The sequence below is a fragment of the Xenopus laevis genome, chromosome 8S, assembly GCF_017654675.1.
Source record: "Xenopus laevis strain J_2021 chromosome 8S, Xenopus_laevis_v10.1, whole genome shotgun sequence".
Taxonomy (NCBI): domain Eukaryota; kingdom Metazoa; phylum Chordata; class Amphibia; order Anura; family Pipidae; genus Xenopus; species Xenopus laevis.
This window is the reverse complement of record NC_054386.1, coordinates 5,382,806-5,406,178: the sequence shown is the minus strand read 5'-3', so window position 1 is coordinate 5,406,178 and position 23,373 is coordinate 5,382,806. Positions and strand designations below refer to the sequence as shown.

The following is a 23,373-nucleotide window of genomic DNA, read 5'->3' as shown; positions in this document are numbered from 1 at the left end:
AAAAAATTTGAACTTTTTTTGAAGCAATCCCTATCTACTCTATTGCGCTTCGCCTGGTCTGAGGTGGCGAAGGAAGTCTGGCGTAAAAGGTAGCGTTCAGTACAATGTGCGCGTTAGTGAATTTGCGTAGTTACGTCCGTTGCGCAAATTCGCCTGGTGTAAGGGTGTGAAGTTACACTAGCGAAGTTACGCCAGCGTCCGTTATTGAATTTGCGAAGTAGTGAAAATGGCCAACGCTAGCGAATTTACGCTAGCGTTAGGCGCTTCGGCGCATAGTGAATTTGCCCCAGAGAGATTCACTCATTCGATGTCGCCAAGCGACATCTCTCCCCAATACCTCAAGGTGGGCGATATCGGGCTGATCCGATCATGGGCCCCAGGGCCCAATGGTCGGTTCATAATGAAAAGAATAAGGACGGGCGGATCACGGTGCCGCATCAACAAACAGATCCAGACTGAATTTGTAGCCCTGCCCGATTGACATCTGGGGATTAGTGCCCATAGCAACGCTTTCTGTTATAAACAGCCCAATCTGGCCATTTGTAAGGTTAATATTTTGCACTATAGTACATTGAAAATCTCCTTTTTGTAGATGCAATTGCAATATAATAAATGCAGTCATTCGTTTACAAGGACTAGCCCAATGTCGTTCAGCAGTCATTGTTCTGCCAGTTGCTTGGCAATGACTAAACACAGGGCTGTCTGTTAGAGCTGAGACTGCAGATTAGACTGTTGTGTTTCACATGAAAGTTAGCACAGATCTACGCTCTCAGGTAACATCATATTTACATGATTTTCTCTATCAATAATTAAAACATTCAGGACACAAGTGGGCAGAAAAAATGTGCTTGTTACTTTTTGGTAAGTCCTGATATGTAATTAAGGTAGAATTATATTAAAAGCATGGCATTTCTTAAACTGATAGTCCTGTCTGGTTATATATACTAATCCTGGCTGTTTATAAACACTGTATGGGGTTGTTATAAACCCTTTCCATCCATAGCCAGGTAGCCATATTATATTCTGCGTATAGTAGAAATAGTCTGTGTGTCTATTTAAACCTACTCGCTTCTCCGGGACAATGCAGAGCAGGAGTGCCCAGACTTTACGTTTAGTCAAGCTGAATATACCACATTTGTTTAGAATGAAGTTAGAGAGTTATCCAGAAACCTATTATCCAGAAATCTCTGAATTACTTAAAGGTCTTCTCCAATAGACTCCATTATAATCAAATGATCCAAATTTTTAAAAATGATTTCCTTTTTCACTGTAATAATAAAACAGTAGCTTGTACTTGATCCCAACTAAGATATAATTATTCCTTATTGGAAGCAAAACCAGCCTATTGGGTTTATTTAACGTTTTCATGATTTTCTATTAGATTTATGGTCTGAAGATCCATATTACAGAAAGATCCATTATCCGGAAAGCCCCAGGTCCCAAGCATTCTGCACAATAGGTCCATACCTGTACTTAGAATCATAAACCTATGGCTAGTCATACACTGGGAGTGCCAAAAGCTTATTTTAGTGTTGTTTTTGTAGGTCATTTGGGCTGCATAATCTGGAGATGGCCATTCTGTAATTCTGAGCTTTCTGGATAATGGGTTTCCTGATAACGGATCCCATACCTGTAGAATAGTCTGATCATGAACACTTGATCCCATACCTGTAGAATAGTCTGATCATGAACACTTGCTATAAGTTACTCCACTGGGCCAAATTGCCTGCTGAAAGTATCCTCAGTATGTCAATTAGAAAGGTTTTTGAAAAGTCAGTATAATATAGTGAATAAAGTACCCCCTCTTGTAAAATATAAGGATATTATAATTTACCGAGGAGTTTCATGACCATATAAAAACACGAGGCCGAAGGCCGAGTGTTTTTATACAGGTCATGGAACTCCGAGGTAACTTCTAATATCCTCATATTTTAAAACTGGGGGTACTTTATTTATTATAATACACAAATTTCTGTGAGTCATGTGACAGAAATGACATCAGAACTCACCGTTTATAACTGATGACATCAGAACTCACCGTTTATAAGGATATCATTTACAAGATATTCATGGCTTTTGTGTATTATATATATATATATATATAATATGTATTATATATTGTTTAGTAATAGAAAACCGTGAGCCTTGCTGCTTCATTTTATTCTTGCACTTGGTTTCCTTTAGAGAAAAACCTTGTAAATATGGAAATAAACGGACAGTCATATCAACCATTCCAACCCTATCAAAAGCCGTCACAGAGGTTTCAGACACTTCCAGCAGTTTCGGAAAGCTCTTCTCAAAAAACAGTATTTTCTTTTCCTGTGCCAACATTTAGCCAAACAGTTCAGAGTTCAACTCAAGCACAGACTCAAATCATTAGGAACATTGCTGGAGATTTTCATTTTTCCAAGGAGGTTGTGAGCGAAAGAGGGCCGGCCAGCTTAACCTATAACGAATTCGATACCAAGACCTTATATGAGGCATTTAACATTACACCACAAACGCAAATTAATAGGATGTTAAAGATTTCTCCTTTTCAAAGTAAATCTTTTCACGTGAGACAAGCTTTGCCTTCCAAGCAAGTCAAATCAAAAAGTTACATCTGTTTTGGAAACAGTATATGGGGCAAATCGAAGGAAAGTAAGAGAATCACAGTGAATTCCATTCATAGTGGTAAAAATGTGAATCCAATAATGTCCTCAACAGAAGAACTGGGCATAAGTGCACAATACAAAAGGAAGGCAAAAACGGAACCCGACGTTTGTGCTTCCTCTTATCCATCAAAAGACTTTGTAGGTTGGGATGAACATGTTCTGAAGATGTTGACAAAGACCACAGCTCAGTGGATTGAGGCCAATTACACAGACCACGGAAAGTTAAAGAATAACTTGTGTAAACGCTATGGCCTTAGCAGCTCAGTAGAGCTAATAAGTGAAGAGCACATGACAGAGGAGGACTTTAGGCTATACAAGGAGCAAGACAAATCTAGAAAATTAAGTAACCAATCCCAAGGAGATAAGAAAACAGATACACATCTTCCTGTGTAAGTATGAGAACAAGAGATACATTATTTGCATTGCTATATACACCTCTGGCAAAATCCAAAGTCAAAGATGCAAAGGAAGACCAAATGGACAGATAGGAAGCTGTATGTTCAATTATCAATCACAAACCGTATGGTAATTAAATAGATGACACTAAGGAAGGGATGAATAAAGTGGGTGTAAGATTACGTTGGCAGCAGATTTAAGAGAGATAAAAGATAGGATTACTATACACCAAAACAACATAAACTTACCAAAAATTGGTACCAGAAAAGGCTAGTGATAGAAGGTCCCTAGTTGTTTCCACTAACTGGGAAGACATTTGAAGATGTTGATGTGCCATGTTTGTTATGTGATACACAAATACATGTTTCTGCAACTTCCCTCTACCAGGAGCATTTAGTGTATATAATGAATATGAACATTATAATAAATGTTGTAAAACAGCAATCAAGAAGGCAAAGATAGAAGATGGGGAGTGCATTGCGAATAAGGCTAAGTCTAAACCCCAAAAAGTATAGGCTTTGAGTTGTGAGCCAGAACCTAAAAATGAGGCCTCGAGATGTCTAGGTTTGGTTACCATAATTAGCTTAATACTGTTATGTTTCCTGCAATAATATACAATAGCAATTACAATTAGGTGCATAATTATTGGGCCTTGCAGCTGTCTCCTATATTTTATCTGGCTTCCTTGAGAAGATTACCCTCCATTTTTTGTTTGGTCACTGAAAGACAAGATATATGGAGTTCTTGCATCAGGATCCAAACAGCATTGTGTTACTTAAGATGTTGTATAAACTATGTTGTTTACTGCTAACTTTATAGTGAAAACAGTTTATTAATGAACACTTTACCTCTTTTGCAAGTATGGGGCTCTTGACTATTATAAAAACTGAATTTAAAAGCTATTAAACCCATTTTGGGAGGTGTATATGATCAGTCAAAGAAAAGGCCATAGTAAACGGGATACTCCACCTTACGTGTTTCATACTCTCAGATACTTATTCACAGGCAATGCTCTTAATTTAAACTGGGCTTTTTTCCCATCATAAAGTATAAGTAATGGAATTGTTTCTGTTACTCTTCAGTGTCGGATTTTTAAAATTCCTTTTTTGGGTAGACAGGCCAAAAAATGTAAATCAAAGGCATATACGATAACCCAACTTATCTGTCTTTTGTGCCTATTTTCTTATTTTACAGAAGCACACCTTTCCCCCCATTAACCAAAGAAGAAGCAGCCCCTGGCAGTAACAACAAGACAGCAGAATCCCTGACAGTCAAACACTTTGAACTCGCCCCATCTTTAAGGTTGCAGGATCTGATGAACCCAAAGGCTGGGAAACATGTCTGTGCTACAGAGAATGCTTTTGAGGGAGAACTTTATTCAGGTAAAACACCAATCATTTTTATGATTAAATCTTTTACTTTACTGGAAGGATTTTCTATATATTGCATTACTTCAGTCTTCCAAGAGGTAAAATATCATTTATCTATGTGGGTGCTATAAAATGCTCCTGTTTATTAGTACTTGTCTCAGTTTGCAATGATGAATGTGGTTAGAATACTGACACTTGACAATTATTTTTACTTTATGGTAGTGAAAAAGTTATTCAAAAATAATCCCAGCCTACATGGAGTAGAGTTGCCTCTTAAAGTGGGAACTACTGTGAAAATTAAACATGTCTCCATTTTTTGTACCATTGTACCATTTTTTAAATAATCATGTTACTCATTATAACTCCCCTTCCTTAGCAAGCCATCTCTTAATATCTTTCTCCAGCAGTGGTCCCTAACCAGTGAACTCAAACACCCCTTTGATATTGCCCCCATTGGCCTTAAAACAAATTAAATGTTCTAATTTCCAAGATTTTGGAGACAGAAAGACACAGGTTTACTTTCAAAGAGAGCCTCCTGCAGGCAGGAAGTCCACAGAGGCTACCCAATAGCCAATTACAGTGCTTATTTGGCAACCCACAAAGTTTTGTCATGCTTCTGTGGCTCCCTAACTATCAGGGGCCTATCGGCTCCTAGAAGAGAAGTCCGGACCAAGGAGGAAGCCCAGGAGTTAAAGTCCAAGTTTACAATATCCAAAAGGGGTCAGGTTTAAGCGTAGTCAAGTTCAGGCAAGTGTTCAATAAGGCAGGCAGCAAGAATCAGAATCAGGGTCAAGCCAAGGGTCAGGAAGCCAGGAAACAGTAATTCATGAATTTAGGAAACCCAGGAACACGATTCAGCAATTCCTATAATCGGGATCAAACCTGTGACCTAGAAGTCCTTTTATTTTCAAAGTTCGTACTGGGCACGTGACGTCATCATGCCGGCGTCGGCCCATGCGCTCCTGACACCAACATTTTTTACATTTGATTGTGCTTCACCCAATTGGGGGGCCCTGGTCTACAGAGTTATTTTGCAATAGAGTTCTCTCTAATAAATTGTGTAAGCAAAGGGAGCACACACCAGTGATGTATAAGACCTAACTGTCTATCAAAATCTGACTGTTGCATAAATAGAGACAAATTGCTGAGGGGGGGATAACGAAAACGAATTTGATTCTATCAGGAACAGAACTCCATTTACAATTTATTATAATTAGGCAGTTTCTTATTTCCAATAGATTAATCTTAGATTTGAATTGCACTTTAATGATTTTTCTCATAATTTCCTTGTCATAAATTGTATGTGTGCTTGATTTTAGGTTTGGTTAAAATAATCCACCAGAAGGATATAAAGAATAAAAATCACATCATCATGGAAAGTCAGAACCAATACGAGAAGCATCTCCAAGAGTCGTTGCCAAAGTCACATACAGAGTGGAGTTCCAAGGATTTAGAAGCTGGTAATTCTACAGTCAACTTCTGCTAAATAACTATTGCTAAAATACTGATTATTTTGGTGGTTTTTTTTTCGAGACTAAGGTAAGTGGCCCATTCTTGGTGTGCCAACCTTTACCATGGGATCTGTGGAACAAAATTTACTAGCAAAAATTATTTAAAGGTTTAAAATATTGATTGTGGTAATTTGTTTTAAACAATTAAATATTTTATATATAAATATATATGGTATATATATTTTTGGGGGATTGTTGCATGACAGTAGCTTGTAGAGGATGTATAATAGTTGTTTGTAACTACAGGGCTAATGTAGTGTTACATTTGTATAATACAGGTCTACCTCTGAGACCGGAAAGAGGGGCATTTCGTTGGACTGCTCTTCCAGCACCTGTTTTAAATAAGACTATACAGACCTGTGAGCTTCCAGCAGTTCCAAAACCTCAAGGGCGAACACAACCTGAAAAAGAGAAACATTTGCCACTGAATGAAAGAGAAGCCATGTGGAACATATTAACACAATGGAAGAGTTCCTGGATGTTAAGTGAGTGAAAACTCTTGCGGTTGACATAAATGTGTGCGCCCCTGGAATGGAATATCATCTCCTACAAGACCAGTAGGGTGCCTTGAACTCCTAGTAACACAAGGGTCAGCATTAAAAGTGTTTGGCCCTGTGTGTAGTAGCTGCTGTGGTTCTACCTCTGCATCTGTTTTTCTTTTTTTTTTTTTTTTTTTTCCATTACAGTGGTGGGACTTTTTTCAAATAAGTACCAGTTCTGCAAGAAAGTTGTTGAAAATAAAATTGGGAACCCTGGTATTACTGCTGTTCTGGGTGTTGGCAGCTCCAGGGAACCCTAGTGAACTGGGGTGCTGCCTGTCACTGCAAAGAGCGGACAGAGACATGACCAGGTGATTGAGATTGAGTCTAAAGTGATTGAGGAAAGCTGTGAAGTTGGTGAATTTGTGTCCCTGGAGGGTAGAATTACCCAAAACAAACCCACTCCACACCAAACGAAAGCAGTCAGATTAGATCTCACTTTCTTTCGTTCTTCAGTGGCTGTCTCTCCCAATCTCTAGTCTTCCTACACCTTCTTTCTGTTTGTTGTGTGTTTACGGTACAGAGTCATCCAATATGGCATCTCCACCGGCACATGGTTCCATAACCAGTGAAATACTTGTTACCTTGATAATGTCTGACACTTGTATTGCTGGAATATGATTTATTTGCCAAGCTTAAAACTGATTGCAATTCTCTTGTCAAGAAAGCTGGAAATGGGAAAGAGACAAGTTTGGAAGAGCTAAAGAAAAACCTGCACAGTGTGCACAACAACTCTAAAATCACGGCTCTTGTAACCATCGCTACTTCAGCCGTGCTTCAGTCAATGGAGGGGACACATGCAGGGAATACAGGTGAGCAGGAAAAAAATGATAAATTATCAACAGAAACAATTCATAGAGACATAGAAACAATAATGAAATAATCAGAGGATATTTAAATTATGTTATCAATAAACTCCTTTTTTTCTCATATTTTATCAGTAACAAACTCGACCTCCCATCCACAAATTTGGCTTATTTACTAATATTTTAGGTAGAAAACATTGGATAAAAAAAACCCTGAATTATTCAAGCTTATTTGCAAAAAAACTCAAAAACTCTTTGAGAATCAATTAGAATTGTACAGAATTGCCACACCCCATACTCCCAATGTTTGTGAAGGCTAAAAAAATCTTCAAAAAACATCTTTTAAGGGACAGCTGCCATTGACTTTTACACAGAATCGACAGGTTTTAGATGGAGTATTTCCGGATTCAGACTTTTAGAAGCTTCGGGGTATAATACATTTTGAAGAATTAGATTTTTCTTTTTTAAAAATTCACATTTTTTCACTAAAAACTTGAAGAGAAAATGTGTTCTGCTCCTTTTTGACCAACACATACGATGTGCGTTGTAGTATGACAATATGCACCAATTGTGGTCTTCTGGGCATGTCTTTTATCCTAGCAGTAGTCCATCTTATTGGACACTGACAGTAGAATTCACAAAACAACAGTAATTTTGCTTTGTAGTAAAACCCATCTCAATCTGCAATTAGAATTCATTTGGTCATCTGTAGTTAAAAGAATCTGATTGGTTGTTCCTATATAGTATAAACATCTGTTTTACTATAATACGTAGCATTGTTTTGGGTTCCGTGTAGACTCCTAAATCAGCCTGAATCTCCTAGACAATTTATAGATGAGGAACACGATATCTACAGTCATATGAAAAAGTTTGGGAACCCCTCTTAATTCTTTGGAGTTTTGTTTATCATTGGCTGAGTTTTCAAAGTAGCAACTTCCTTTTAATATATAACTTGCCTTATGGAAACAGTAGTATTTCAGCAGTGACATAAAGTTTATTGGATTAACAGAAAATATGCATCATAACAAAATTAGACAGGTGCATAAATTTGGGCACCCCAACAGAGATATAACATCAATACTTAGTTACAAATGTAACAGCCTCTAGACGTCTCCTATAGACTTTGATGAGATTTTGGATGGAGGTATTTTTGACCATTTGTCCAAACAAAATCTCTCCAGTTCAGTTAAATTTGATGGCTGCCGAGCATGGACAGTCTGCTTCAAATCATCCCATAGATTTTCCATGATATTCAAGTCGGGGGACTCCAGAATATTGTACTTGTCCCTCTGCATAAATGTCTTTGTAGATTTCCAAGTGAGTTTAGGGTCATTGTCTTGTTGGAATATCCAACCCCTGCAGCGCAACTTCAACTTTGTGACTGATGCTTGAACATTATCCTGAAGAATTTGTGGATATTGGGTTGAATTCATCTGACCCTCGACTTTAACAAGGGCCCCAGTCCCTGAACTAGTCACACAGCCCCACGATGGGACCTCCACCAAATGTGACAGTCGGTAGCAGGTGTTTTTCTTGGAATGCCGTGTTCTTCTTCCGCCATGCAAAGTGCTTTTTGTTATGACCAAATAACAAAATGACTGTGGCTTGTCTAAATGAGCTTTTCCATACAACAAGTGACTCTGTTTTTGTTTGTGTGAGTGCAGAAAGGGCTTCTTTCTCATCCCCCTGCCATACACATGTTCTTTGTGCAAATTGCGCTGAATTGTAGAACGATGTACAGATACACCATCTGCAGCAAGATGTTCTTGCAGGTCTTTGGAGGTGATCTTTGGGTTGTCTGTAACATTCTCACAATCCTCCGCTTTTGCCGCTCCTGTATTTTTCTTGGCCTGTCAGACCTGGGTTTTACAGCAACTGTGCCTGTGGCCTTCCATTTCCAGATCACATTCCTTACAGTTGAAACTGACAGTTTAAACCTCTGAGATAACTTTTTGTAGCCTTCCCCTAAACCATGATACTGAACAATCTTTGTTTTCAGATCTTTTGAGAGTTGCTTTGAGGATCCCATGCTGTCACTCTTCAGAGGAGAGTCAAACAGAAGCACAACTTGCAATTGGTCACCTTAAATACCTTTTCTCATGATTGGACACACCTGCCTATGAAGTTCAAGGCTTAACGAGCTGATCCAACCAATTTGGTGTTGCCAGTAATCAGTATTGAGCAGTTACATGCGTTCAAATTAGCAAAATTACAAGGGTACCCACAGCCAGTTTTTCACATTTATTTTAATTTCATACAACTAAATACTGCTTCACTAAAAATCTTTGTTCGGAAAACACCCCAGTACCCCAGTGTTCCTGGGAAATGAAAGACATACCACTGTTATCTTTTTTGTTGAATGTGGAGTAAATTATTCTGCAGGCTGAAAGGGGTTCCCAAACTTTTTCATATGACTGTATAGCATGATTATAGCTTATATCATGGATTTTAATATCAAATGTGGTGTTCCACTACTGACATGGACAGATAACAGAATGACAGCATATAGTCTTACTGCTCTCAAGACGTCCTTTATTGATTTTTATTATTTTATATTTGTTTAACATTGTAAAAGCAAGCAAATCGATGGAAAATCTTTGTGTTCCCGAGAATATGGGTCTCGTTTATAATGCCCTTGGCGATGTGGATGCCCTTGTGAGAATGGCTGCCGCTCTGTACTGTTACATAAATCACTCCATAAGTGAAGAGGCAAGAAGGGTCATGCTCAGTGCGCTGGAGAAAGGTACTTTCTGGACTAAATAATAAAAGAGTATACCTGATAATGTTTTATTAGCTGAAGATAATGGGAACAATAGATAAATAAATAATAAGCCAGGCGCACCATCATAAATCATGGAGCCTCCTACTATTTAGTCAGCAGACTCCTATTTCCCATGGAGGCCTGGGTTATTAGTCCACAAACTAAGTAGAATTGGGGTCAAATAAAAAAATAAGCTAAAGGGGAATTCTACCTGTATTGTTAGCATAATGCAATAAAATTTACCCCTGATCAACTTCCCATTAAACATTGGGGGCAGATTTACATAGGGTCGAATATCGAGGGTTAATTAACCCTCACTATTCGACTGCCTAATATAAATCCTTCGACTTCGAATATCGAAGTCGAAGGATTTACCGCAAATAGTTCGATCGAACGATCGAATGAAAAATCGTTCGATCGAACGATTAAATCCTTCGAATCGTAGGATTCAAAGGATTTTAATCCATCGATCGAACGATTTTTCTTCGACCTAAAAATTGATAGAAAGACCTTCCCCATAGGCTAACATTGGTGCTCGGTAGGTTTTAGGTGGCGAAGTAGGGGTTCGAAGTTTTTTTTAAAGACACAGTACTTCGACTATCGAATGGTCGAATAGTCTAACGATTTTTAGTTCGAATCGTTCGATTCGAAGTCGAAGTCATAGTCGAAGGTCGAAGTAGCCAATTCAATGGTCGAAGTAGCCAAAAAAATAGGGCCCCTATATATAGTTATATGTAAATTATTTGCTACTGAAAGCAGTTTTTGTCTGTTGCTTTATAGTCTCGGCACTGCTGCTTCCAGCTCCCGAAACAGAAGCCATTTGATCAGAAAAAAAATTAATAATGATTTCGATTAGAATTATACTCAGGGGTCAGATTTATTTAGGGTTGAATTTTGAGGTGATGGGAGTTTTTTTTTAAATAAAAACAGACCAATCAAAATTTATTTTAAAAAATCAACGTTTTTAACTTCAGTTGAATAGGCTGTGTTTGAATCGTTCGAATCTAAGTTTTACGGTATTCAATCGAATCCGAATCGAAGGATTTGCCCCAAAAAACTTCAAAGTCCACCAAATGACTCCAAATAGGTTTTCGGAGGTCCCCCATAGGCTAAAACAGTAATTCGGCAGGTTTTAGATGGCGAATGGTCAAAGTCGCAGTTTTAAAGAGACAGTATTTGATACATTTCGATATTCGAATAGTCTAATTTTTTTTCAATTTGAATCAAATTTTGGACTATTCAATACTCGAAGTACACTAAAAATAACTTTAAATTAGTTTTTTTCAATTCGACCCTTGATAAATCTGCCCCTTAATGTTTAAACCTTCTTTTAATTTATTTATTGCTTATGTATAGTGGAAAGTTAAAGGGATACTGTCATGGGAAAAAAACTTTTTTTAATTGTGCTGCTCCAGCAGAATTCTGCACTGAAATCCATTTCTCAAAAGAGCAAACTGATTTTTTTATATTCAATTTTGAAATCTGACATGGGGCTAGACATGTTGTCAATTTCCCAGCTGCCCCAAGTCATGAGACTTGTGCTCTGATAAACTTCAATCACTCTTTACTGCTGTACTGCAAGTTGGAGTGATATTACCCCTCTCCCTTTTTTCCCCCAGCAGCCTAACAACAGAACAATGGGAAGGTAACCAGATAGCAGCTCCCTAACACAAGATAACAGCTGCCTGGTAGATCTAAGAACAACACTCAATAGTAAAAATCCATGTCCCACTGAGACACATTCAGTTACATTGAGAAGGAAAAACAGCAGCCTGCCAGAAAGCATTTCTCTCCTAAAATGCAGGCACAAGTCACATGACTGGGGCTGCTGGGAAATTGACAAAAGGGTGTCTGGTTAAATCAAGGTATATTTTCTCAGTAATATTCTATGCCAGACAGTAGTGTATGAAATGAGCAATAATGTTGGTGCAACAGAAGTTGTTTCCTTTGCAGGATGTGATGCCGATAGCTGGGCAGCTGCTCAGTGTCTGGCCCTGGAAGGAGATCACAGCTTTCCGCTAATAAAGAGGATCCTTACTCAGCTTTTTGAAGTGAATAATGAGGAGATGGAGGAACAAGCTTGTTATATACTAAGGAAGCTGAGTGCGCACACAGTGAGTCTTTATTTATTTTAGAGAAAAATGTATCGTCTATGATAACTACATATTCATTTCTTCCATCATTTTCTTTAACTGTGTACTTCACTTTTACATTTACTTATTAACCTTTGTAATGTCATAGAATCTTATATTCTTGGCAACCACTGTGAGACAACAGAGACATAGGGGGTTATCTAGGGTCGAAGTGAAAATTAGAATGAGAATTTCTAGTTCAGATTTTCGAGTTTTTTTAAATTCGACTAGGGAATAGTTAAAATTCTTTTTGAGTTTTTAAATAAATTCGAATTCGATGTACTGGCCCTTTAAGAATTTGAATTCAACTATTCGCCACCTTAAACCTGCCGAATTCCTGTTTTAGCCTGGGATCAATTTGGAGTTTTTTGCACCCTTCCTGAAAATCAAGTTTTTTTTCACAGAAAAAACTCGAATTGAATTCGATTTGAGTTGGCAGGTCGATCCCATTCACCTGAGTTTGAAATTTTTAAATTTTTTTTTATAGATTTCGATTGGTCATTTTGTTTCCGAATTTTGAGTTTATGGGAGTTTATGAACTCTAAATTCAACCCTTGATAAATCTGCCCCATATTGTCTCCTCAACGCAACAGTAGAACCTCTCCAGCAGGTCTCTGCCTGATTTGGTCACACTAAATAGGGCTAATTTGATCATTGGCCCATGGATCATATGATCAATCGAACCCGGATTGACCATCTGGCATTTCAGGCAAATGTCCAGTAGGTTGGTCAATTTAGGGTTAAGTGGGCCCGGGGAATTGGAGCCGCAGAATGGGAGTGAAGTCTAAGGGGGGCTGAAGCTGAAAAGCCAAATAGGAGCCAAACAGGAGCCAAACCCAAAAAGCAGAATGAAAGCGAAGCCAAAAAGTCGATTGAGAGATGAAGTCGAAAAGACGAATGGGGATGAAGCTGAAAAGATTAATAGGGGATGAAGCTGAAAAGATGAACAGGGGATGAAGCTGAAACGATTAATAGGGGATGAAGCTGAAAAGATGAATGGGAGCCAAACCCAAAAAGCAGAATGCAGAAAAGTCGATTGAGAGATAAAGCCAAAAAGATGAATGGGGATGAAGCTGAAAAGATGAATGAGGATGAAGCTAAATGGGAGTCAAAACCGCCGAAAAGAGCCAAAGCCAAATGGGAGCCGAATAGCCAAATGGAGGCTGAACCTGAGAAGCCGAATGAGAGCCAACCCCAAAAAGCGGAATGAAAGCTGAAGCCGAAAAGTCAAATAAGAGATGAAGCTGAAAAGATGAATGGGGGATGAAGCTGAAAAGATGAAAAGGAGATGAAGCTAAATGGGAGCCAAAGCCGCCCCAAAAGAGCCGAAGCTGCTGTGGAGAACAAAGAAGATGTCTCCTAGGAGGAACAAGATGGCCTGACAAATTTTAAAGGTAAGTTTCCACTGAACACCAATGGTCCTGGCCACGGTGTTGTTTTTAACTTTTATAGGGGGAAGGCCCTACCACCAATGTTTTATTTAACTCTGATGGGGCACCATGGCCAACAATGGTTAATTTCTTGGGAGAGCTGGCCAGAGAATGGTGTGTATGTCCCCATTATGTCCTATCTGTCCGTGTGGCCACACAAGGTCAGTGGGTGTTTGGCACCTTTATCTACCCCAAAACACACTGTTCTGCTCTTTCCTTTCAGAAACTGGTCCATGCCATGCTGGGAGATGCATTGAATAATAGTAACTGGAGAGACCGAGTTTTAGCCTGCAGAGCCCTTTCTCAGCTCCAAGGACATGTTAATCAGGTGAGTGTTCTGATAGAATAACATTCATAGCAATATTTATGCTTACAAGTATATCAAACAATGTTTTGCCCAAAAACGACTATCGTTAATGGCCAACTTGTGTTAGTTGTTTTTTTGTATTGTGTATTCACCCATTTACTGTACAGAGCTACAAAATATGTAAGCGCTTTATAAATACATGTTAATAATAATAATAATAATAATAATAATAGTAATAATATGACAACAGAAAATGTGACATTTCAACTAAAGGACTAAAATGATAATTTTTGAACGGTTAAAGTTTTGCTATACATTTAGGGGGTCATTTATTAAAGTCCAAATGACAAAAACTTCAAACAAACCATTTTTTTTTTACTAACATTTTTAATGGAAAAACACAGTCAAATGTTTCGAGATTTATTATACCCTGAGGATGGTAGAAGTCCAAATCCGAAAATCCAGCATCTCAGACCTGCCGAGGTTGTATATAAGTCAAAGGGAGAGGTCCCTTTCTTATTTAAAAGTTTCTGTTGTCTGCACTTAAATTTGCCTTAAAATCCGACTATTTCGGACAAAAATGTAAAAAATTCTGGATTATTGGGAAAAAATCTCAGAAAAAAAACATATGATTTGGGTTTTTGCTCGATTTTTTTTGAGTTTGCCCCTGATCCGATAAATCATGCTTGTTAATTAATAAATAAGGTCCAATCGTGGATTCTAGTTTAGTCTGACTTTTTTTATTTAAATACTCGGATTTTGATAAATAAGGCCTTCAATATCATATAAACAACTGGTTTCTTTTCTCTGCTTTCCTCTGGGCTTTGTCGTGACTGTGAATATACTGTATAATATGGAGACATACTGGTCTTTCCTTTTCTGCAGGACCTGAGAAATAAATTGAACCACCTTATGTGGGAGGATTGGAGTCCTGCTGTGAAACAGGCTGCCGCTAGATCCTTAGGAATAATGGGTTATGGAAAGGAGATACACGACCAATTGCAGTAAGTCAACACTCCATGGCAAGATAACTTTTCCGCACAACCACTACTATCTTTAAAATTGTAGATAAATATAGCTACTTCTTTACCAATAATTTATATGAATCTCTCATATTAAAAGGGTTTTATATTTCAATAGGTATTGCATATATGTGTGATCACTGGAAGCCCTTAGACATCCATTTATAACAGACTTTTGTTTGGCCCATATAAATGAATGCTGCTGTATATAAATATATTTTGTTCGCAACTGATTATTGCTCTTATCTAGCATATGTAATAGTGGCCATTGTTTATATCTATAAAAACCAACCTAGCACCTCTACAGTTATAAATTGTAGGTGGGCATTATGTCGTTTAGACCACTTAAAAAGATACCGTCATGGGAAAAAACATTTTTTTCAAAATGAATCAGTTAATAGTGCTGCTCCAGCAGAATTCTGCACTGAAATCCGTTTCTCAAAAGAGCAAACAGATTTTTTTATATTCAATTTTGAAATCTGACATGGGGCTAGACATATTGTCAATTTCCCAGCTGCCCCAAGTCATGTGACTTGTGCTCTGATAAACTTCAATCACTCTTTACTGCAAGTTGGAGTGATATCACCCCCTCCCTTTCCCCCCCCCCCCCAGCAGCCAAACAAAAGAACAATGGGAAGGTAACCAGATAACAGCTCCCTAACACAAGATAACAGCTGCCTGGTAGATCTAAGAACAACACTCAATAGTAAAAACCCATGTCCCACTGAGACACATTCAGTTACATTGAGAAGGAAAAACAGCAGCCTGCCAGAAAGCATTTCTCTCCTAAAGTGCAGGCACAATCACATGACCAGGGGCAGCTGGGAAATTGACAAAATGTCTAGCCCCATGTCAGATTTCAAAATTGAATATAAAAAAATCTGTTTGCTCTTCTGAGAAATGGATTTCAGTGCAGAATTCTGCTGGAGTAACACTATTAACTGATGCGTTTTGAAAAAAACATGTTTTCCGATGACAGGATCCCTTTAAGGTATAGGGTGTACTGAGTTTTTCAGCTCTTTCAGAGTCAGAGCAGGCAGAAGATAAATAGCTGAAACCAGAGATATAAAAAAAAAATCAGCAGATAACAAGAATAGGAGGAAACCTGCAGACAAAATAGCAACTAAAACTACAATGAAAAAGGCCTTATAAATAGGCAGTGTTCACATGGTTATCTTAGAATAAATAAGGCTAGTTAAACATGCTTAGAGTTACCCGGCGACAAATCGCCAGCTCTTCGGGCGACTAATCTCCCCTAAAAGCCTTCCTGCTGGCTAGAATCTAAATCACCGGCAGGATGACACTTGGAGCACTTCGTTTTCCAAAGTCGCCCAAAGCAACTTTGGCCAACTTCGGAAAACAAAGCGTTCCAAGTGCCATTCTGCCTGCGAAGAAAAGGTGATTTGTCACCGGGCGACTAAATCTTCCCAAATCTTAGCATGTGTCACTAGCCTAAGACTGAAGAACACAGCAATGGGCATTCTGATATCATATAGACCAAAGATATGGGTGTTAGGACTACAACTGCTGCAAAACTTGGGGTAATCCCCCATTTTTATGAGGTGCTGTGAACCACAATAATATCCTGTAGAATAATAATGTACCATTATGAAGCACAGCATCTCTGAGGATTATATAGTTTAATTCAATTTGCAGTGTGTGTTTATTGAGCAAAATACATGAGCATTTTCCCTTCTGTTATTTTTTATGTTCAGAAAAAAATTACAATGTGGGACCTGGAAAACCAAAGTGGAAGCTCTTTCCCTTATTGGCTGGCTAAGACTTATGACGGCCCAGCTACTTCCTGAGTTTCTGCGGTGCTTCTCGGATGAATTTGCAGCTGTCCGTAAGAAAGCCTGCCAGGCCGCTGGTTTGCTCCAAATAAGAGATGACACGGTATCAATTCTCAAAGAATAATGTACTAATATAGCTTTGATTTAAAGGAAAGTCTTTGTGCACTTGGGGGTGGCATATGTTAGGCAACCCCAAGTGATTGTATTTACTTACCTGAAATCCGTGGTGCTCACTGGTATAACCCCGGGCCGGTGCAGTTTTCTGCTGATAGAAGCACCGGCCCGGGGTTATACCAGTGAGCACCACGGAGCGATCCTCTTCCGTCTTCCTCTTATTAAAGATTAAAGAAACATTCTATGTTAGAATTAAAGGCTCTGCACACACTGACAGAAATTAGTATAACAGATTTTTTTTTTCTGCTCATCTAGGTCCTCAGTTGTCTCTGTGAGCTAATTCAGAGTGATTCAATCTGGAAAATTCAGGCATGTGCCATCAAAGGTGTGTGTTAAACAAGTCATAACATGTTCATAGAAACCTTGGGATATGGACCACTCAGACCTTTATTTATTATATGAGCTTTATTTATTATATGAGCTTTATTTATCATATGAGCTTTATTTATCATATGAGCTTTATTTATTATATGAGCTTTTTGCTGACAATGACCAGGAACGTAGAAAAGGGTATTTAGATAACTATTCGAAGACACTAGAGAAGGTATAACACATTCTTGGCATTACTATACAATGATAATTTGATTGATTTCATGGTCTTTTTTTACTGTATTTTAATATTTAGTGAAAATGTTTTAACTCAAAGTGAATTGAGTAAGTTGATTTGTAAATAATGCCCTATGCAAGTTTCAATGCAGATTTAAGGGCCTAAAGGACCTGGAGCTATAAACTTGCAATGGTCAAATTACTTGCGACAATAAAGCAGGGCCTGAAGTGCTCCGTCAGTACATTACATATACCATGTTCACTTTTACAGAACATAGGCATGTAAAGGCAAAAAAAAAATAAAATCCCATTTTTACTTTCTTCTATAAAAAAGAAACCTGAAACCTATCTCCAATATACTTTAATAAAAAAATGTGTACCGTTTTTATAAGAAACCTGACTGTAGGAAGTGAAATTCTCCCTTCATTTACTGCTGTGGATAGGAATTGTCAGACGGTCCCTAACTGCTCTGCAGGGAAACAATCATACTTATGAACAGCAGGGGGAGCCCCCGCCTTACTTCCCAGTCATGCAGAACTCAAGCAGCTTTGTTTGTTTCCCTGTAGAGCAGTCAGCGACTGTGTAGAGATTAGTATTGGTTTTTATTTTTGCCTTTTTTTCCCCTTTACTGTTTCCAACTCCAGCTGCAGGGACAAAGATCATGGAGCCAGATTTAAACAGATAAACTGGGATTCTATTTGGAGGATTATTTTGCTGCAGCCACTGGTTCTGCAGAGTTGGAGAAAGTTTGTATTAAACAATACAAAAACTATAAAATCCACATTAGATTACATGACAACACAGGACCCAGTGCAGTCTGTATATTCTGATTATTAATCAGTCTTGCTGTATCGGCTTCTGGCAGATATTATTTGACTTGTACTGTTTTGATCATTTATGACGATCCCTAAGCAGCCCAGACCCCACTGAGCATGTGCACAGTCTTGGTCTTACAAAGATGTATAACAAAGTTACAAGATGGTGACCCCCTGTGGCCAACTTTGAAAGCATAAATCATTTGTTTGATTAGACTTGTGGTGCAGTAAGTTCATGTTTATGTTTAGCATACAAAATACAGCATTTCTAACATTATTCTATTTTAGACTTTACTTCCCTATTAAATGTTATTTTCACTATCTTTATCAGTATCTGTAAAAAGGTTTTCAGAGGAAAGCCCAGTTCTTAAACTTTGTGTTTAGCATCATCAGTGTTTCTTTCTACAGCTGTAGGGAAAATAGGACATGTGAGTCCCCGTGTGAAGGACGTGCTGATGTGGGCTGTGCATCATGGGGAGCCAGGAGTGCGGATAGAGGCTTTTCGCTGTATAGCCCTCCTGCAGATCCGTGACCCTGATTTGCAGTATATTTTGCGAGATAAACTGATGCTGGAATCTAATGACATTGTGCAAAAGTGAGTTTGGTGGGCTTGGAAATTATAGTTAATAACCCAGAGATGAGTCTGTTCTGTACTACACGAGCCATTAATGGAACAACCCTGTTACAGATCATCCCTGGATGGGCTCTAAGCTGACTGCAAATGTTATAACAGAATTTGTGCCACAAACATAATCTTCAAGGTACTTGGGGAAGTCTGTGAAATATAAGAGAAGAAACCAGCACATATGTAGTATAGTTGTGTAGGAAATAGGTGGTTTGTTAACTGCATAAGATCAATAAACTTGCTCTAGTTTCTCTGCAAGCCTTTTCTTATGACTTAGTCCTGTTGTATTTAAAGGGATCCTGTCATTGGAAAACATGTTTTTTTCAAAACGCATCAGTTAATAGTGCTACTCCAGCAGAATTCTGCACTGAAATCCATTTCTCAAAAGAGCAAACAGATTTTTTTATATTCAATTTTAAAATCTGACATGGGGCTAGACATTTTGTCAGTTTCCCAGCTGTCCCTGGTCATGTGCAATAAGCAGGCAGTAAAGACATGGATCCCCAGCACTTTGTTGCACTCATTAATCATTTTAATTTATGTGAAGACTAGGGAGTGTTTTAGGTGCTGCACCCTCTGAATACAGCGCTGACAACCACAGGCAGAAAAGAGTATCTTAAGGATAACCTGCTAACAATATGCTTAGTTTATTGCTTTATTGTAGGTAAATGAGGCTGATAATTAGGGATGGGCGAATTTTTTCGCCTCGTTTCGCTGAAAAATGACGCTCACTGACGGCGTGCATCAAAAAAAAAAATGCGTGCGGCAAAATAATTTAGCTGCGCAACAAAATTTTTTTGACGCCCTTAGACTTTAATGGGCTTCTCCGATATTTCGCCCGCGGCGAATTTTTGGCGAAACTAAACAGGTCAAATTGGCCCATCCCTACTGAGAACAGCTTTCCGGCCGCCAGAGATTCCACATACTACAGTATAACACAATGGTCTTTTCTTATCTTCTTATGGAGCTATTCTTGTTTCTTATCACAGATCCCGTTATAATTTGGATTTTCTTTTCTCTCCAAAATATCACAAACGTCGTTTTAATTCAGCTTCATTTATTTGGAAGCAGCAGTCACAGAGGCTGAATTATTATATATAATTAAAATATGCATGTAAGTAATTCGGCATATTCTTTAACTCTTTAGGGAAGTGAGAAGAACTTTAGCTGCTCTAGGCCTGGAACTGACAGAAAACGAGGATATGACATCAATGATCCAGCAGCAGGTATTTGTGATACTCTATATCTGCTCACATGTGGATAACGCGGGTCGTGGAGGCTCTTCAGTGTTTCGGAAACGATATCACTTTTATTAACATTTGGCATATTGCAAACTTCTATAGTATCAGTAATGTCATGGAAATAACATATTTTACTTTAATATCTGCTAATTCAGCACCTCAAATGTCCTATTTTATGACATTCATTTATGACATTTTCATTCATCCAGGTCATGGTATATCTAATAAAAGTAATTCTAAAACAGCTGGACTTGCTGAGGAATCATTGAAGACGTTTCCTACTCATCCGAGCAGCTTCTTCTTATACGCCGAGAACTTCCCACACCAGTCAGTTGTACTGAAGAAGCTGCTCGGATGAGTAGGAAACGTCTTCATTGATTACTCAGCAAGTCCAGTTGTTTTACAATTACTTATATTAGATATACCATGACCTGGATGAATGAACATCTTCATAGTCATCCACTATATTATATCAGTGTTTCCGAAGCAAACGCGCATTCTGTACCGCACTCAAGTCGATCCCAACATGTCGCTAGAAGGAACTGGAGGTGCAAAACATTTGCTGTATAAGAGAAAGTTATATATAGTACCAGCCTTGTGATGGGGTCCTGCAGCGGGTCGTGTACACGCGGGTTACCCTCAAAAAACAGGGTATGAGGGTAGGATTTTCAGGTTGCCCGTATAGATGTGAGTCTGCGGCTTGTGGGTTGGGATGCAGGTCTCATCTAAATTTCTCATGTTATATTGTCTATATTTTACTCCTTTTAAAATTTTACTCCTTTTAAAATTTTACAAAACTTATTTCAGTCCCCACCTACTTTTGTTGAGGTCACTTCCAGTTTGCAGCAACATCACTTTCGGTTTAATGGTGGTCAGCGGGTTGCAGATCGAGTTACAGATAAGGCAGTTGTGGATCCGGGTCGGGTAGCGGATCAAAGTGGGTAAATTTGCGGGTTGCGGGCTCGGGTCTTATAAACTGGTTCCGAGCAGAACCCTGCGGAATGAGGGGAGGATTTTCAGGTGCAGGTATAGATGCGGGTCTGCAGTTTGCGGGTCAGGTTGCGGGTCTCATCTGAATTTCTTACGTTATGTTGTCATTATTTTACTCCTTTTAAAATTTGTTGCAGTCCCCGCCCACTTTCCCTTCTGGTTTGCAGCAATATTACTTCTGCTCGGCGGGTTGCAGATCAGGTTGCAGATAAAGCAGTTGCAAGTCCGGATCGGGTAGCGGATAAAATCGGGTAAACGGTTCGGGTCGCGGGCTGCGGGTCTTAGAAATTTGTTCCGCGCAGGACTCTACCTTGTGGATTTCTAGATAGGATTTAGCTGCTTTTTTCATTTCATTTCCTGCTGGATTAATGCACGCAAAGTACAAACTATATACACAGATCTGTCTATTCCAGATGTCCAGGTTGTGTCAGAAGAATGTGTTGATTCCCAAAGTAATGGCTTTATATTGAACTCCAAGAACCACCAACTAGGAGGTACAATCATTGCTTGGAAGGACTGGAAGGACGACACAACAGAGGGACTTATTAGAAGAGTCTAAGATATTGGGGAACAAGAATGACCTGCAGTTTCCTTATAATTACTCTCAATAAAACGGACAATACCCAAAGACTATGGATCACTCCTCCATCACTAGCACGGGGAATTCTGTAATTCACCAGCAGACTATAAAGAGCCACAAACAGAATATTTTTAATGTTCCACAGATATGAAGCAGTGAATTAGCAATGTATGAAAAACACAAAGTATAAATCTGTAAACTAGGACAGAATTTTTTAAAAACTAAAAAACTTTTCTTCTCCTTATTCACATGTTTACCGGGAACTGAAAACTATTTTTTGGGCATTCCAAATACTTCTCCTGTTTTCCCTTTTCAGCTCCTGGTCATTTTCATGTCACCCTTGTTTCCAACCCCATTTTTCCCCTATCATTTTAATGTTTTGGGGTTTGTTTTTTTTTGCTCTGCCATCATTCTCTTCTCTACTTGCATAAGTACCCAATCCTTGTTCCATTTTCCTCTTCCAACAACTTTTTGTCCAATAATTCCCTCCTACCTTCCTTCCTGGAAATGATTGGGTGTACTGCATAGGGATGCACCGAATCCACTATTTTGAATTCGGCATAACCTCCGAATCCTTCGCGAAAGATTCGTCCGAATACCAAACCAAATCTTAATTTGCATATGCAAATTAGGGGATTTTTTTTTTTACTTCCTTGGTTTGTGACAAAATGTCACGCGATTCCCCACCCCTAATTTGCATATGCAAATTAGGATTTGGTTCGGCCAGGAAGAAAGATTCGCCGAAACTGAATCCTGCTGAAAAAGGCAAAATCCAGGCCGAATCCCGAACTGAATCCTAGATTCTGTGCATCCCTAGTACTGCGCAATATGTTGGCATTATCTAAAGACGTTAATAATATAGTGAATAAAGTACCCCCTTTTGTAAAATATAGGGATATTATAAGTTACCGAGGAGTTTCATGACCATATAAAAACACGAGGCCGAAGGCCGAGTGTTTTTATACAGGTCATGGAACTCCGAGGTAACTTCTAATATCCTCATATTTTACAACTGGGGGTACTTTATTTATTATAATACACAAGTTTCAGTGAGTCATGTGACAGAAATGACATCAGAACTCACCGTTTATAACTGATGACATCAGAACTCACCGCTTATAAGGATATAATTTACAGGATATTCATGGCTTTTGTGTATTATAAAATAATAATGATGTATAAGTGACCTCTTGTCCTGGGCCGTGGGATGTGTAAGTTCAGTTTGCTCTTCTTCTCATTTCTGGTACTTTGAGATTCTTATAATCCTTTCCTCCTCAGTAATTACTCTGATAACACAATATACAGCAGTGGTGACCCACACAGCCATTAGATTAGGAGGTACAAAGTGGTCTGTATATCCAGTCTCAGCACAGTGCCAGATGTTAACATTCAAGATAATTTCATTTATGAGAAAAATAAGATCAGAATAATAAACCACAGTTTATAATCAATAGATAATTCACCGTCACTAGATTAATTCTTTCCTTGGCTTCAGAGAAGCAGCTTTGTAATGAAACACAGAAACTGTTCATTGTGTAATTTCCCCCAAATCCTTGAACCCACGTGACATAAACAGTATATGTCAAACACTATATAAAAATCACAATATATACAGTTAGGTCCATAAATCTTTGGACAGAGACAACATTTTTTTCTAATTTTGGTTCTGTACATGACCCCA

The 23,373-nt window shown here is 38.5% G+C and overlaps 1 protein-coding gene across 1 annotated transcript; it reads left to right on the top strand.

Annotated features, from left to right (window-relative positions):
- The first annotated feature begins 687 nt into the window (after positions 1-687).
- On the top strand, positions 688-22,287 carry heatr4.S (HEAT repeat containing 4 S homeolog). Its single transcript, XM_018232255.2, has 15 exons — positions 688-773; positions 2,185-3,043; positions 4,245-4,432; positions 5,740-5,880; positions 6,210-6,416; positions 7,139-7,282; positions 9,852-10,019; positions 11,991-12,151; positions 13,823-13,927; positions 14,792-14,910; positions 16,644-16,824; positions 17,151-17,220; positions 18,665-18,851; positions 20,029-20,107; positions 21,526-22,287. Exons 2-15 carry the CDS (start codon positions 2,202-2,204, stop codon positions 21,580-21,582), a joined length of 2,649 nt encoding a protein of 882 aa, XP_018087744.1. The 5' UTR covers positions 688-773; positions 2,185-2,201; the 3' UTR covers positions 21,583-22,287.
- Positions 22,288-23,373: the final 1,086 nt, after the last annotated feature.